General features: G+C 38.6%; 3 protein-coding genes across 7 annotated transcripts; 1 reads left to right on the top strand and 2 right to left on the bottom strand.

Annotated features, from left to right (window-relative positions):
- Positions 1–351: 351 nt before the first annotated feature.
- Lfg (Glutamate NMDA receptor-associated protein 1 lifeguard) lies at positions 352–5561 on the bottom strand. 5 transcript variants are annotated; one of them, XM_071716676.1, is made up of 7 exons: positions 5217–5538; positions 4455–4597; positions 3265–3328; positions 2639–2749; positions 2268–2457; positions 1590–1860; positions 352–1468 (listed from the first exon to the last, which is right to left on the bottom strand). In XM_071716676.1, exons 3-7 carry the CDS (start codon positions 3308–3310, stop codon positions 1109–1111), a joined length of 978 nt encoding a protein of 325 aa, XP_071572777.1. In that variant the 5' UTR covers positions 3311–3328; positions 4455–4597; positions 5217–5538; the 3' UTR covers positions 352–1108. The 5 variants fall into 5 exon arrangements, with proteins under 5 accessions (XP_071572777.1, XP_071572778.1, XP_071572775.1 ...); XM_071716677.1 differs by lacking the exon at positions 4455–4597 and having other exon boundaries at positions 5410–5561; XM_071716674.1 differs by lacking the exon at positions 4455–4597 and having other exon boundaries at positions 5217–5535.
- Positions 5562–6366: 805 nt separating this feature from the next.
- On the top strand, positions 6367–9936 carry L(3)72dn (UTP4 small subunit processome component l(3)72Dn). Its single transcript, XM_071716683.1, has 4 exons — positions 6367–7230; positions 7348–8887; positions 9365–9673; positions 9767–9936. Exons 1-4 carry the CDS (start codon positions 7127–7129, stop codon positions 9881–9883), a joined length of 2070 nt encoding a protein of 689 aa, XP_071572784.1. The 5' UTR covers positions 6367–7126; the 3' UTR covers positions 9884–9936.
- Positions 9937–13426: 3490 nt separating this feature from the next.
- Positions 13427–16053, bottom strand: LOC139778631 (uncharacterized). Its single transcript, XM_071716682.1, has 2 exons — positions 15635–16053; positions 13427–14367 (listed from the first exon to the last, which is right to left on the bottom strand). The coding sequence occupies exons 1-2, from the start codon at positions 15785–15787 to the stop codon at positions 14092–14094; spliced, it is 429 nt and encodes a 142-aa protein (XP_071572783.1). The 5' UTR covers positions 15788–16053; the 3' UTR covers positions 13427–14091.
- Between the last annotated feature and the right edge of the window lie 1554 nt (positions 16054–17607).

Genomic DNA, 17607 nt, shown 5'->3' with positions numbered 1-17607 from the left:
TAGAATGAATCTACAGCTTTGTAGACGCAAAATTGCAGACAAGTAAATAAAAAATAATTATATGTAGACATTTTTTTATGTGAGCATTAAAGGCAGAAATATGTAAGTAAAATAGCTTTTTTTAAAATGCTATTAAGGTAAAAAGTATTGATAACGATTATTCCATCTAATTATTTCTCTTAAGTCGCATCAAATATGACGTTATATATAGAATTGTCACGGTAGGTAACATTACATGGAAATTGTTTTATCATGAGTAACAGTGTCAACATGTTTGTCGACAAAGAATCGCAAATCGCAACATACTATTATCTACACTGTTATCTGGAATAAAAAAAAGAAGGTTATAAATACAAGAGAAGTAATCGTATGTTTTATTATTCAAATATGAACAAAGAATAAACACAATCTCAACTTCCTATATATGTATATATGTATGTATAGGCAACAAGGTGCATCTCTTGAGGTTGCCTGGAGTTACAGTCAAGTCCAGATAATATAATACTATAACTAATGCTGGATTTTTATCACACTATGACATATCATATATTTATAACAATTATATTAATAATCGGTTTTACGTACTTTTAATTAGATGTGTACATTCATTGATTACATTGGAAAAATCCAAGTCCTTTTAAAGAAATAAAAAAATCAAAATTATAATTTGACTATTTGCTTCTTAATAAACAATTCTGGTGATGATTACTCAAAATGATACAGACAAAGAAACAACATTAATCATCTTTATGATAATGATAATAATGATAATGACATACTATTCTACACATTAGCAGTTACACGAATTTACATTTGGTTTTCTCCCCAAAACGATGGGAAATACTTCGTTATGCCTTATAGACCTAGACAAAAGACTTGGAATACAAGCGTGCTGTTCGTGTATATTAATCTTTGAAAATTTGTAAAAGCTATCTTCGTAGAAATTAAAGTCTTGCCAATACATGCCCCTTCGTACTTCATTGTTTATTCGCCTACAGTGCGCTCTCAGGACAATAACTTTGGAGAGCCAGAGCAGGACGACGGTAAGTAAAAACTGTGTATTCTTTAGTAATTGTAACACAAGTCAAAACATCATAATTGACATCAATTAGTCTCGCGAAGCGCCAATAATAGCTAAAACGTACAGGAAGATATTGACGACATCAAGATACAAACTCAACGCGGCAAAGATATACTCTTCCGGTGAGATAGAATATTTATGTTTTCCGCCTATCATCATTTGCGTATCGTAAATCAGATACATAGAGAATATTAGTGCGCCGAGCGCGGCGTAAACCAAAGTCATAGTTTTTCCGGGCCAGATCATTGCGACAAAACCGAAAATAATTAAGACGAGGAGAGCAACAAACAAGACACTGTGCAATCCGGTAAAATCAATTTTCGTCTGAAATGCAAATAACGTCAATCCTAGACAAACCGCTGCTGTAATTCCAACGGCCAGCATGACCTGCAAAAGCATTTCTATGTAGAGACATCAAGTTTGTTACATATTATAACTTACATAATAATGTAGTACAAAAGTTATTCGAACACATCTATACAGTGGAATTAAAATTGTAACAACTTACCTCTTCCGATTTGTACGTTGATGCAGCTATAGACATCAAGACAGCCTCCGCCAATGTAAATAGGAACAAGAATATGAAGTTCATCGGAGCTTTACGTCTCACACTGGTACAACAAGCCATACATATGATCAGAACAATAGTCATGGCGAAAGCGATCCAAAATACTTCTGAGTGTCTCATAACCCATTCCTGTGTCGGTTTATGATAAAGGAACAGGCTAATCATTCCAAGCGTGATGACCAACTGACACATCAAAATGCTATACACTTTCCTATAAAAGAAGAATATATATTTATGTATATGCTCACATCATATATTTTGAAGCATATTAAAGAACTTGGCCCATTTTCATAAGGGTTTTGGGCTATCCATCAGGCCCAGTCATCAATCATATATAATTTTGTAGATAATAATGGTGGATAATATTAAAGAAAAAATAATTTTAGATCTTCAAATCCCTGCCGGAAGCAATTCTGACCGGACAGCTCTGATGATGAGCCATCGAATGAAATGACGTCATTAGGAGGTCAGAACTGCTTCTGGTGGAGGTTTGAGAATCTAGAACTATTTTTTCTTTAATACTATTATTATTATTTACAAAATTATATATGATTGATGACTAGGCCCGGATAGTCCAAAATGGGCCAAGTTCTTTTAAGAATGATATCTGATATTTACCTAATAAAACCGTTCCTGATAGTTTTGTCATTAAACTCAAATCCTTTGACCTCATCCTGCATAGGATCTTCCGCATACGCACCGGACCCGTACATCCCTGGATGTTGTGGAGGTATCCCTCCGAATTCTGGACCAACTGGCGGCGGCGCTTCACCGTATGGTGGACCCTGTGGAGGTATAAATCCTGGACCTATAAAAAAAAATAGTAGGCTCGATGAGCAAATAACTGCATTAATTTAGGCTGCGTTCCGATATTCACTAAATCTATAGTGTACGTTACGTAGACTATAGATTTTCAGTATTTGCAGTGAATATCGGAACCCAGTCTTAGGGTGTTTTAAATAACATTCTTGAATTATATGTATATCTACCTGGTGGATTTCCACCGGAGTAAGGCGGTGGATATCCTGGTTGTTGAGGATATGGGTAGCCTTCCTGTGGTGGCGGGTACCCAGGATTCTGTTGAGGATACGGATATGGACCTGCACAGTCAAATTTGAGAAACATAAATATTATTGACGTTACAATATAATGCGCATGTAACCTCGATAAGCAGTAACAATTTGAGGAACTCCGTGCAGTAACAGCAGCCACTACCTTTACATGGTGAGTGTTTTATGTATAAAATTAAGTTTCTATGACTGTGTGCGCAATTGGCTTCTTCATGACACTTGCAGATTGTGCTTGATATAATTTGCCGCGATGTATTACACGAGTATATGAACTGTAGAGTCATATCGATGATGACAATCAGTCAACGACATGTTACTGCAGATAATTTTCTTTATTCTCAAATATTGTTGACTACAAATAATCATTATATCAACAGTGTGCTTTCGAATGTGTGTGGAATGTGTGTATATCCTTTTAAGCAAGTGATTATACTAGCTGCTGATATTGAATGGCTTTTGATATGGACCCCGAATATAACAGTTAACATAATGAAATATAGTAATAAAAAATATATATTAAAAAACGGAAGGAAAAAGATCAGAACCTTGTCCTGGATAGAACCCCGCACCAGGTGCTTGCCAAGTTGTCATCTTTTGGTTTTGTTTTAGCTGAAAAAGAACCTATTATTATAACTAGGCCTCCTTTGAGGGAAAAAAAGAACATCAATGGAACTCCGATCAACAAATGTGCATTGGAAACCTTAAAAATGTGTAATATTTATAGAATTATTAAAAGTAAACTTATCCTCTTTACTTTTACATCAATATTATACTATTACTTATATTTTGTATTTAAAAAAGACAAATAAATCGCCGCGATAAAAACAATAATAAACATTAGTTTTTTCATTAAAAAATAAATATTATATATTCCTGTTATTCCTGAAGAAAGTTTTACTATAATTTACATATCTAAAATCTTGTATCTTTTAGTTTATATTAATTACATTATACTCTTTATTGTTTTCTTATACAAAAAGTCCTCATAAAGAGTAAAAAATATAGAAGCACAATGTTAAATACCCAACAGAATTAAAGATATTAAGAATTAAAGATATTATACTTTCAAGGAGTGTCATGGACAAATATCTGAAAAAAATCTATACTTGTCCCCACTTAACGTAGAACCTCTGACTCATACATAAGTCTATAACCTATAAAAAGTATCTAGATCGTCTCAATTTTATTTATATTTCAGTACTTGCAGTTTTATTGTCTTTCAGTACTGAATAATTTTATCTCTCTCTTATCAAGGAAAGAGATAAAGAGTGACACGATGTGAAACTGACATATAATTACTCATAATCACAACAGACAGAAAAATTTGTCAATCAATGACTCATTAATAAACATTCGCCAAATAATTTTGTGAGCATGTCATTATTATACTGTAACAATTGGTAGTGATATATTAGAAATGAAGGCGAAGGACCCAGCAAATTAATTATCTCAATTACACACAGTTAGTAACAGGCATGAATATTAACTATTAACACGTTCGCATCAACTGTTCGGTCTATAAAAAGAAGAGGATTCACACACACACACGGCATAGACATTTGATAAGCAGTATTTATCACTTCAGATGTTGCACTTTGTAGCAAGCGACAGAGCTTAATGTTTACGACAGTGATGCAAAGGCGATGATGCAAGGAGATTTCGCATGGTTACTGAGGTTACTCGCGAAAACGCAATAATTTTAGCCGCGAAGCGAAACAGCAAATGTGCAATTTACCGAATATGTTCTCGCAGGGCGTATTCTCCTTGTTCCTCGCCACTATATTAGGACTAAATCGCCGTTTCTAGATAACACGTAATATATATCTCGTCGCGGTAATCGCGTTTATCGCGATTTAACAACGATCTGTAATCTGTAATCTGTAATACGTGTTGTCACTTTCCCTGGAAAATGTACGCGCAGGTGCGCGCGCGTACCAACATACGGATACACGAATATGTATACATGCGAGTTTGCGCGTGTATGCATATGTATACATATTCAGTATTATTCATCCGTGATAAGCATCAATACTCAATGAAGTAGACGCGACGACTCCCGATTGTTATATTTGAAAAAGAAGGAAGAACGTCTCGAGAGGGAATCGGAAGATTCGAACGTTTCGAACGTTTCGAACGCATGCAACGACACGACGGTACGCCGTCCATCCAGATCGATTTTTCACGACGGCAAGGTCACGGCGTCACGCGTATCATCGAGCCGCGGTATAATCCACCGTGATTACAGTGCCCGGCACTGTATTACGGGTCGGCGTTTCCTTATGCACGCCAACGCACGCCAACGCACGCCAACGCACGCGAACGTGCAGCGAATTGAAGGGACTCGCGCGAGGCCGTATTCCGGCAAGGGACGACGCGAGAGGGTAAATACGTCACACGATTCGATGCGTCACCCGTCGTCCTATCCGGAAATAGTCGTAATCGATAATCGCCGTCCTGCCGAATACCACACGATGATGCGGATGATGAGTGTATTTACCTCGTTTCACGCGCGGGATCCCGTTTTACTCGTCGTGCCCCCGGGTTTTAGCTGCTGTGGGCGTACACGTAAAATTGTAGCGTAGCGCGACCGGACGATCGCTATTTTACTATTTTACTCGGACGACGCAGTCGCACGCGTATCGCACCTCACGCGCCGTGACACAAACACCCACAAACACCCGATAGCCAACCTCAGTTCCGGGTTATCGCGTTTCGACTGAAGTCACTGAAGTGCGCCGCCGATGCCGAATCCGAGGGACGCGAAGTGGGCCGCAGGTCTGGGGACTGGGGACGTGGGTCACAATGGGGAGTGCCGCGCCGGAGCGCTTGCGTGTTGCTCGCATCTTCGTCCACGTTGCATTTTCGCACGAAAAGTCCCCGAACGTTTCCGGCCGGATTTTTCTTCGGCGAACCGAGGAAGAACGTTCACGCTAATGCGAGAAATAGTAAAACTCGGAGGGCCACTATTTGCAACATCAGCTGTTAACTTCTAACTTGCAATAGAAGTTGGCTATTTCGAAAGTTAACAGTCGGTTAGAAGTTAACAGACGTTGCAAATAGTGGCCCTGAGTCGCGATGTAAACTGAAATTATAGTACGAGGATGAAATTACAGTACGTGTCTATTTCTCTCGGAACGTTGACGCACATTTTAGTGTCATTTCAGCGATAGCTGAAAGACGATCGTAAATATAAGATTGGACTATAAATACTGCCCTTTAGTATGGCCTAAAAAACTCGTTACGCGTTAACGTCACCTCGGTAATATTAACAGTCGGAGTAAGAAAGAATTAATAATTCAAAACAAGATTGCACCGATGCGATTTTATTAAAGTCGTCCAACCGTGAATAAATTTCGTTTTACCTAGCCTTACCAAATCATTATTTTATTACCGACTATGGAAAGTTCGCATACCTACAAAATAAAAGCCATGAAAATAGAAAAATTAACAGTAGTGTATATATATATATATATATGTACTATAAGATAAAAAGATTGAATTTAATCCAGAAAATATTCGAAAAATTATATATTATTATGTAATATTAAAATTGTATATTAATAATAATAATGTAATGGAATACTCTAAACAATTTAAAATCAAATTTTATATATAGATTATTTGTAACTTCTTAATATTTATTATTTCAATTACAATTATATACGTGCAAAATAATGTATTATATATAATATAAAAATCGTCAAAGTTATCAGGAAAATATATTTCGATAAGAAACAAAAGTTGAGAGAAATACATTACGAAGTTCATCGAGAATGTTGCCGCCATCAGAGAGAAACCTGAGAGCGGCCATCCCTTTATTGTTCTTTCTGAAAATGCATTTTCCAACGCGCTATCTGAGAAAGTGCAAATCAACGTCGTTTCGCTCGGTAATAATACATACGTGGTTTGTGTCCATGCTATGATTCATGTCCAAACTCAGAATCGAGATGATTGTCGGTCCTTGTCTAACTTGGTCTAACTCATCTATTCATCTCGTCTGACTCTCATCTCGGCTCTTGGCTGGAGTCCTAGATAATTAGAGAGGTGACATTGAGGTCGATCACCCTACATTTTAGAAGTTTAAAATACAGACTGCTACATTGCCTAAAATTAAAATTCACACTTCTATATGATCTAAACAGGCCTAAACTACCTATATGGAAATTAAAGATGAGTTAGACAAGGACCGACAATCACATCTCGACTATATACATATGAACCATGTGCCGGTCAGGTTTCTCTCTGCTCTACCCAATGGAGACGATGGAGACATTACCATTTTTTCATGAAGTCGCGCCCTCGCGCCATCCACGTGCGTGATAATTATGGTTATGTTTGCTATAAGCGCATCAAATATATTCCATTGTATGTGAAGTTAGATTTAATTATAAGAATAAACATCCAATTATGGCTTCGTATCGTATACACAACATAAGATTTTACAACCTGGAGCCGAGATCGGTGACCTGCTTGTGTCACGAATCAAAAACGAAAAAGTTAGCCCTCGCAAGGTTAGACAGCACATTTATTTATGACTATACATTTAACATTTATGTGGTAAACTCATGATTTTATCACGCGCGTGAATTTTTTGTGAATACTTTCTAATTCCTTTTTCCTTTTTGAAGGAACAACAATTCTATAGAAATCTGGAATGTAGAGAACGCACCATTTGTTGAGTGTACCATAGCCGGTCATGCTGAGAACTCGGTGGAAAGCATCCTCTGGATCGATTCTAGACTGTTTTCGACAGGTCTACAGGGTGCGGTAGTCGAGTATGATTTAAAAACGCTGAGTATCAAGCACCAAGCCATGGTGATAGGAGGAGCAGCTTGGTGCATGGATGTGAACCAAGAAAAGACTCGCTTGGCTGTTGGCACGGAGGACGGATACATCAATACTTTCACTGTGTATAAAAATAAACTGATTTATGAGAGAATATTTGATAAGCAGGAAGGCAGAATTTTGTGTATCAAGTGGGATAACACGGGCGAGATGATTTATACAGGTTCCACGGACACCATCAGGGTATGGAGTGCCATATCTGGACATGCGATACATAAAATGACAACTTCCAGAAGCAATATCAAGAAAACCACGATAGTTTGGTGCCTCGCAGTCACTGATGACAATATAATAATATCCGGCGATTCTCACGGCTTCTTATGCTTCTGGGATCCACAAATGGGAGTCCTAATAGAGTCTCATGAAAGCCATACAGCGGATATATTATCTATTACCTTGTCGCATGACATGAATGTGGTATATTGCGCGGGTGTAGACCCAGTTGTGAGGAGCTTTTGCAAAGTTATTCTAAAATCAAGTGGAAAGCCTCAATGGGTGAAAGGAATCGAGAGAAGGTTACACGTTCACGACGTCAGAGCACTCGTAGAAGCTAGCGGAAAACTCTATTCGGCTGGAGTAGACGGGTACCTTGCTGTGTCCAGTTACCCACCAAAAAATCTTGTAAAATATCCTCCACTGTTGCAACCGCCCTGTGCCATAATTTGCCGAAAATCTAGATGTATTTTGTTGCGGTACGCAAGCTATTTAGAGCTATGGAGACTTGGTTCGGCCACTAAAGATCCTCCAGAATTAGTACGCTCCTCCATGCTGCATCAATTAGACGAAGAACCTATAAAACTGCTACAATTACAGACCAAGGGTGACGAAAGCATCATCTCTTGCGCTATTAACAAGGACTCTAAGACAATCGTGTACTCGACAGACACTCACGTCAGAGTGTTCAACTTTGACGTGGTGGAAGGAGATGCTCAGCTGTCTAGAAACGATACCGATTTGTCCATGAACCGAATACAAAAGATGTTGTTCAGTCCAAACGGCAAGTTATTTGTCGCTATTAACAACGATGGCAGTGAGAACACTGTAACGCTGTTCAAAGTGGCTAAAAAGAGTTTGAGTCTGATTGGGTCGTTCCAGACGACGAAGGAATCCATTAAAAATATTGGTCTCGTTTGTTTCTCTCCAGACAACAGGTATCTCGTATGCGCGGACCGACAACGCGGAATCGCCGTGTATTTTATCGCTGACGGTGTAACGGCAGAATCACTCAAGGCATGGCAATTGCCCAATTACAGTTGTCCACCGACGGCAATCGCCGTGCAGAAGAATACACTCAATCTGGTCATAGTGTATTCCGATCATAAGGTAAATATAGCGTGCTACATATACAACGATTTAAAATGAGTAATACGCGCATCGTGCATTATACGTCGACATTAAAATAATGACCGACTTCGAATATGTACCATCGTAAAATACTGTACAACGTTAATGACTTGCGGCAGTAAAAATTCGCAATTTACTGTTAACTGCTACTGTGGTTTTATTTTTACGCGACGACGTTACACGTAATTGCCTCTATAATTCCGTTATTGAATTATCCGTTCGTACAGACTTTATGAAGTCCTACAGTTTATTACCTTTTGATATGGGCAGTATTAAATTTTAAGACGTACAATGAGGCATGTTAAAAAAAATCATATGATCTAAATTGAAAGACTGGAAACAACAATTCTAAAATTAATATCTTGGAACGAGTACAATTGATGTTCTTAATTTTTCAAGATGTTAAGATGTTCTTGTATCTTACTGATAATTATGCAAACGATAATTGATTTTCAGATCGTCGAATATAATATTCCTACGAAGACCTACACAGAGTTTTCTAACAATTTGCAACATCGATTATCGAAGCAATGGCTAGCGCGTCCATTCCCGATAACGAACATCATATTCGATCCGCGCAACGAAAATATCATAATCATGCAGGACGATTCGAGCGTATATATTATCAATAAAAATAGTGAATTATTAGATAAAGAAGTGAAGATTCCTAAGCGTGAAAATGGAGAAAACGCAGAAGATAGCAATTCAATTTCCAGCTCACAGTACAGCTCTCAACATACGTTCCAAGTTGCCAAGAAATATAAGGTAACATTGTTAATTAGAACTGTTAAGTATCTGTTTTAAATAATTGATAGTGCGAAAGAGAAAAAGAAAGAATTATGATTTTAATATTTGCAGCATCTCGTCTACTTAAATTGGTTGAACGACGAAGAATTGGTTGCGGTAGAGGTAAATCCTACTTCGCTCTTGGAGAAATTACCGCCCACGCTAAAACAAAAATTCTTCGGCATGTAAATATTGTATATGATATTATTATTATTAATAATAATAATCAAATTTTTACTTTATTTTTACATTAAATTTTACGACTGGAAATCGCTATTTCGAACGTGCCATTTCGATATTTCGATCTTGTTTCCAACATATCCGATAGTTCTGATTGGCCTAGTTTACACCAATCACTTGATATTAAATAGTAAATAACTAGTAAATTAATTTGATTATTGGCTGATCAGCTCAAATATACTATTTGATACGCGTATCAAGAGATCGGTGTAAACTAGGCCATAAATTTCTTGTAATAATTCATTATTTCTTGCATCACTTAATAATAATTAAAATAATTTGAATTTAGTTTCCACATGAGACAAACTCACGGTTACAGTAATTGCTAATAAATTATAATTAGTTATTTAATATTATTTATAATAATTTAATTTATAATAATGATTTTGATTGGCCTAGTTTACACCGATCACTTGATACGCGTATTAAATAGTAAATAACTATAGTAAAAATTAGTTTGATTATTGGCTGATCAGCTCAAATATATACTATTCGAAACGCTATCAAGAGATCGGTGTAAATTAGGCCATTATTACTGGCCTAGTTTGCACCGATCTCCTGATACGCGTATCAAATAGTATATTCGAGCTGATCAGCCAATAATTAAACTAATTTACTAGTTATTTACTATTTAATACGCGTATCACGTGATCGGTGTAAACTAGGCCATTAATCATAATTAGTTCGCGGAGTCGCGGTTTCGACCTTTTGATACTTCGAGATTCGCGAGATGGCTCTTCAATAGTTCTCGAACTTCGGAGTTTCGGACAATTCGGACTTCGGACAGTCATGAAATGCGCCACGACAACCGCAAAGTCGCATTCGAATCCGTTCCACATTTTCTGCAATTTTTATTGTCTAAAAACGAATCTCGTACGCGAATAATTATCGCGAGTGCTTTCTGTAAAAATTATATCCTCGTATTCGATAATTACCTTAGCTATTTTTGTGATTTCAAACTGGTGATCTGCTTCTATATCTACATATATAGGATCCATCGGACACATTCTCTTTGCACATTTCATCGGAATAGCAATAAACGCGATAATTATTGCAAAGCGCGTGCGAGTTTTCATTTTATAGTTAAACTGCGCTAATCACATTTCTCATAGCGATTCGCTACTTCATCCATTTCTAATATTTATTAAGATATAGAGCCGGTTTCACCAACATCGATTAACTGTAACCTTCGATTAAACTCACTCTTCATTTTTTTCCTAACTGTCCCCCTTAAAAAGAAACGAAGAGTGAGTTCAATCGAAGGTTGCAGTTTATCGACGTTGATGAAACCGGCCCATATTTCGAATTTTTTTTCATGTGAAATAACTACGGCCATCTTGTCGCTGCTTCGGTCACTCGTTGCTCCGAGATTCGCGAGATGGCTCTTCGATAGTGGCTCGCCGCGAACGCGAACGGCGCGGGCGGTCAGTTAAGAAACGCGCCGCGGCGATCGCTGAATCGCGTTCGAATCCGCTACGCATTTCTCGCGACATTTATTCGCCAAAACGCGAATGTCACGCGCGCACAGTTATCGCGAGTGCCTCTCGCGAAGTCGGGCTTCCGCGATGTATCAAGCGTTGCATTGCTGTTGCATGATTTCGACGTCGTTGACGATCCGCTCTTCGTGGAGTCCATCGCGCATGCTCGCTTCTCGGATTTCATCGAAGTGTACTACATCGAAATAATAACGGGCGCACGACCGTCGCCACAAGTACGTGCACATTTTCGTTCTGACGTTAATTGCGCCGATTTATTTTTCTCATAATAATTCGTTCTTCCGATTTGCTTGAGCGTTCGCTAAGATACATATGTAATTTTATTTCTCCGCGAAGTAATTACACGGCCATCTTGTCGCTTGTCGCTGCCTCGATCACCCGTTAACTTCGAGATTCGCGAGATGGCTCTTCGATAGTTCTCGAATCGCAGTCAGTTGAGAAACGCGGCGATCGCCGAGCCGCTTTCGAATCCGCTCCGCATTTCCCGCGATCTTCGTTGCCTGAAAGTAAATTTCGTGCGCCAATAATTATTGCGAGTGCTTCGCGTGAAATCGGATTTCTGTCGAGTAACGTATCGAGTGTGTCAAGTTGTTATTATGTGATTTCGACGTTGGTGATTCGCTGTACATACATGGAGTCCATCGGTCATGCCCTCGTCGCGTATTTCATCGACACGCATAATTATTGCAAGGTACGTGCACACATTTTTGTTCCATAATTAACTGCGCCAATTATATTTCTCATAATAACTCGCTATTTCGGCCATTTCTAGTGTTCGCCGAAGATATTTTGAATTTTACTTTTCCGCGAAGTATAACGGCGGCCATTTTGTCGGTGCTTCGACTTTTCGATACGTCGAGAATCGCAGTAATCGTTTCGCAGATTTATGTTCAAATCGTTCGATATTTCCCGCAATGGTTATTATCTGAAAATGAATTTCGCGCGCGAGAAATTAACGCAAATGCTTTTCCATGAAGCATCGGATGTTCTAATAATTTATTGAATATCGCGCTATATTGTTATAACGATTTGTACACTGTTAAAAATTCGTAGTGTCCAATTATACTCAATTTGTGTCATTTTCAACCATTCCTATAAGTCGTCACTGCTTCTACTCAATATTTCATTAATTTAACTAAAGCAATAGAGTTAAAATAATATCTACTGTTTTGTAAAAATTTACACAAATAACAAAATGTTATTTAATCCAAGGTATTGGCTTAAATTCCATTCTTTGATATTTAACAGTGTATGCCATGCTACAGTCGATTAAAATCGTCTTCACACATTATATATATTACATTCTTTCTCCAATACGAATCGCATATTATCAAATATGTACGTTTATAAATTAGCTGATTATTTCGCATAATTCATTATTTCGACTATTTCTAGCAGTTGCTAAAATGCTATCGAATTTTATCTTTTATTAAGTAACTACTGCGATAAAAAGTCTATGTTAATGGTTTCAATATTTTGAAAATCGCAATAATCTTCTATATTTCGGGAATTGCACTCATATCCACGAGAAATAAAGATTAGCTACTATGTAGCAAATTTAATTGTAAAATAGGGACAGCTAACATTTTTTGCAGCGAGAACAAAAGGTTTTGCTACTATTGCTAAATTATAGCTCTCGCTGCAAAAAACGTTAGGTGTCATTAAATTTGCTACAGTAGCTAATCTTTTTTTTTTCATGTACGCTTCACATTGTCCACAGTTTTCATACATTATTCGTACGTAAATTCGGTTAGTCTGTTTTAGATTTAGTCTATATTGTAGTACTAATTTTAATATTTGTAATTTTAATGTTTCATAATTCCGTAAATGTACATCTACGGAATACTATATTTATATATTCCTATGAAATTTTTATGAACTAAAAACTGTCGATAATGTCAATTTTCTTCAATTAGTTTTGGTCACTTGATGACTATGAAAATTCACGCAAGGTCAACGGGTTTTAGTACTTATAATAGTACAATTAAATCAATGATATAATTAAGTTGATGATATAATTGATTTATCTTAAACTATTTTAATACAATCTCAGAATAGTTTCGCGCAAAAGCTATTTTTGCTAATAATATTTAACGCGAAAAGATGGAAAATGTAAGGATATCTGTTTGAAATATTGGCTGCGTTCCGATATTCACTGCCAGTACTGAAAATCTATAGTTAAACTATATTATAGATTTTCAGTATTATATTGGCAGTGAATATCGGCACGCAACCACAGAAAGCGTGTTAAGAAATATTACTACATATTAATAGAATAATAAATTATGATAACGCAGATTATTTTTCTATCCTCTTACTTGCTCGTTAAAAAAACTATACAAAAAAACCATACACAATTTCAAATGTATATTGATACGCTATTTCTGCACGAAAAGAACGGTTTTGATGAAGTATCTAAAAATTTAGCTAGATGCAGATCTGAAAATAATTTTGTTGCACCATCAAAATAATTATAGTAGGTCACTGAAGTATGATGATAACGCTGTAAAAAATTTTTGACATTTTAAGCAATCATAGTTTGAGTGTTCTACATAATTATTTTGATGGTCCAACAAAATTATTTTCAAATCTGTATATCTAGTTAAATTTTTAGATACTTCAGCAAAACCGTTCTTTCCGTGTGGATGATCAAGATTTCTTTCAACCTAGAAAAATAAATTTTTGTTGCGTCGCGCGCAATTCTGCGGTTTCCACGGGAGGGTCGATCGTCCATCTTGGCGAGATATAGAGACGACCCACGAATTCCAGGCTGTATTCCATGCGAGATGAACGATGGCCGATCTGGGCGGATGTCGTCCTAGGGAAGGTTGGTGAAGCTTTCAAAGGGATCGGCGAATGTTCGGCCGCGTCTTCCGGCGGGTCACGCTCGAAAGTGTTCGCCGGAAGTCCCGCTTTTCTGCATTCCTCCGCCAGCACCTACGGTCAGTGACACCAACGGCCACATTGAAATTCGTCTGCGACTCGTGTACTCTTTCTCTTTTTTTTTTCTGCCGTGCGTGGCTCGCCAACCGACAGAGTTTTTAAAGTACCTGGCTGAAAAATTGCCCGGTCAGGTGCTCGTACTTTTGCGGCCAGGACCGTCGCGACAGGCCTTCGAGGAAGTTCGTTTCCTTGCTGAAATATTAACGAAATAATCATTATCATTTCATATATAACAATGAATCTACATCGTTGTTATGAATATCATTAAACTATTATTATTTCTATGGCGGATGCATTACCGAATATTATCTGCGGCCACTTTGTTTTTAAAGACATCACCGCGTTTCAGAGAAATTACCCTCTCGACCACCTTCTTACTTTCTTTATCTTGCTTTTCTTCAGACATTCGGACGGATATTTTTTCCGCACGGCGAGCGATGTCTTCAATATTGAATCCAACCAAAGCGTATGCGCGGTTTGTTCGATACCTCGGATTGTTGCTATAGTTATCGCGCGCGGTAATATTGAAATTCCCGACCTGCATCTTCTGAAATAACTTTGGAACGTTTCCATGGCTTTTATGAATTACGTCGTGAATGAAATCTTTGCGAAGAAAGGAATGAAGTGCCGCGCGTCAAAAGTGTCGTTTTAAGGGGATCAATTTCGAATTTTCGAGTTATATCAAATATCGGCGCGACTTTTTATACGACTCCTGGGGGCCGTAAATTTTCCAATTTTACCATATCCAACACCATATCGGATTATTCCGGAAGAATATCAAAATCGAAATAGATGGGAATTCCGCTTCGGTGAAGATCTCGTAAATCCGTTATTCGGTATAACATTTGTCGCGATCGCGGTAATCTCGTGGTTACAAAGCCAGCAGAGATAGGGGGATGAACACTAGAGAATCTTCTTCTGTCGAAGTGGCCGGGAAATAATCAAGCGAACGACGATAGCGTCTGTCTATCCGAGTTGGGGTACGTCTGCATCGACGGAGGTCGTTCCAAGTCGATGTTCGAGTGTATGAGAACGTACGACCGAAGGATATACTGTGTGTAGAGCGTACATCGAGGTAGAGAGAAAGAGAGCGAGAGAGAAGAAGAGAGAGACGCGTTTGTTAACAGAGGAGGTAGAGAAAGAGAGAGGAAGAAAGACGAAGAGAGAGAGAGAGAGAGAATGGAGACACTGCAGAGTGCAATGTACCCAGATTACGACTAATCTGCGCCCGAGACCGCTATTCGTAGTGCCTGTAACTTACATCGCTTAAAACATCAACCCCTGACTTCGGTGCCATAGTCTGCGCCTTCATCGCCGTCGCCATTCTCTCCCTCTCCCCCCTTCTTTCGGGCTTTCGATGTCGATCTATCCGTCTAGCCAACCGTCTTCCTTCGTCGTCGTAGCTTGCGCGCATCTCTCTCCATTCGATTTATACTCCTGGGAAAATCGCGCCATCCTTTATTCCTTCCTCTGTCCCGAAATTCGAAAGTTCATCGTAGTGCTAGCGTTCATCCACTTGCTAGCGCAGTAGTTATCTAAGTAGTTTGCTGCCAGAAACACTAAAACGAATTTTTATAGGGAATCAGGATTGATCGCGCTAAGCTCAGAGAACGTAGCTATGCATTATATAATAGTCATTGTAAAAAAATACCGAAATAAATTCCAATTAAATAATTTTAAATTTTCAAACATCTTTTTACATTATATGATTTTATACAATTATATAAATGTTCTTGAACAAGGTATAAGCCTGTACAAGTAAAATGATATATGTATGAGTGTCCAGACACCGTATCCGTTTTTCACAATTTATTATTTGTTTGTTTAAATCCGCAAAAATCATAGGGCGCGACGTGTCAAAATACCGATAAACCTATGTCGATTTATCTGCTCGGATAAAATCTTGGAAAAACAACACAGTACGTGGCCTACGAATGATTCATGATTATTCCGACTGCTAGAATGAATTAGAATGCGAACGATACCGACGATTCTAAATTGAAGTTTACCGCGCCGCTTATTTAGCGGGAATCGATTGGAAATTTTGCTTTGCTTTTCCAGCCGCAGACGCATATTTCGTGCTTCGAACGGGGTTTGTTTTTATCTAGTGCCAGGATTAACAGAGCTTTCTCTAACTGCTATAGAACAGTCATATAAAAGTCTGGCTGTGGGAGGGATGACCGAATGGGAGATTGCATGCATGCATACCACCGACCTTGACGTAAATATATCTGCGCATCAGTATTAATAAATGCGATAACGTCTGCAGCTTGCCACGCCATTGTTCCATGAAATTACAAACATCCAGCAATCTCTCGGCAACAATTTCCCATTCTAATGAACGGCAACAACACGCGTGAGCGTGAATTTTCAATGAAATAACCGTATAGACTTATGCGATATTCACTCACGCCTCGTATCGTCGAATGCAATTATCTCCATCGCGTTTCAAAATTATATTTAAAAAAAGCGATCTCGCGATTTAGACGTAAGATTTACGATAACGTCGGTGAACTTTCGATCCCAGTCACTCGAGCTGGTATCGGATGGCAGAAAAATGAAGGAACATCAAGGCGAGAACGGGTGAAGAAGGAGGAACGAAGGGGTACGTGGAAAAACTCGAGCAGAGAAGGTGCAAGCGCGATCTTAGCCGTCGTCAGAAGTGCGAAAGAGGCGGAGAGAAAGAGAGAGAGCGACGAAGAGAAAGGAAGGAGAGAAAGAGAGAAAGAGAGAGAGGGAGAGAGAGAGTTCGTGGGTGTAGAGACACGGCGGGGTGTGCTGTAAATTACAAGCGGAGCGCCAAACCGCTATGGTCTTCTCTCGGTGGCGCAGGGGTGTCTAGACGTATAGATAATGCCGGGTTGGCTTGGTGCGGCAGGGTAGACGCAAGCTAGACGGTCCCCGGTTGATCCAGTCAGCCGAACCAGCCAGCCAGCTACTACCCGAACCAGCCAGCCAGCCCGCCAGCCAACCAGCCAACCAGCCAGTCAGCCGGGTTGCGCTAGACACATCGACCATGTTCCGTTTCTCTTCGTTTCTCCCGTTTCCACTATCTAGCTATCTATCCGCGTCTCTTTCTCGCGTCCGCCACGATCTACACGGTGGTCTCAAATTAAACAGCTTTTAATTTACCCGGCGAACTCTGTAACGAATTCGCAGTCGATCTCTCCATGGTGAAAATTCGATTGATAAGTTTCACTGTCAAACCTCAGCAGGTACATAAATTCTGTTCTT

Source organism: Temnothorax nylanderi, unplaced genomic scaffold (genome assembly GCF_030848795.1).
Source record: "Temnothorax nylanderi isolate EJ_2023f unplaced genomic scaffold, tnyl_v1.0 TNYL_tig0190_pilon, whole genome shotgun sequence".
Classification (NCBI taxonomy): domain Eukaryota; kingdom Metazoa; phylum Arthropoda; class Insecta; order Hymenoptera; family Formicidae; genus Temnothorax; species Temnothorax nylanderi.
This window is presented reverse-complemented; position numbering and strand designations above follow the sequence as displayed.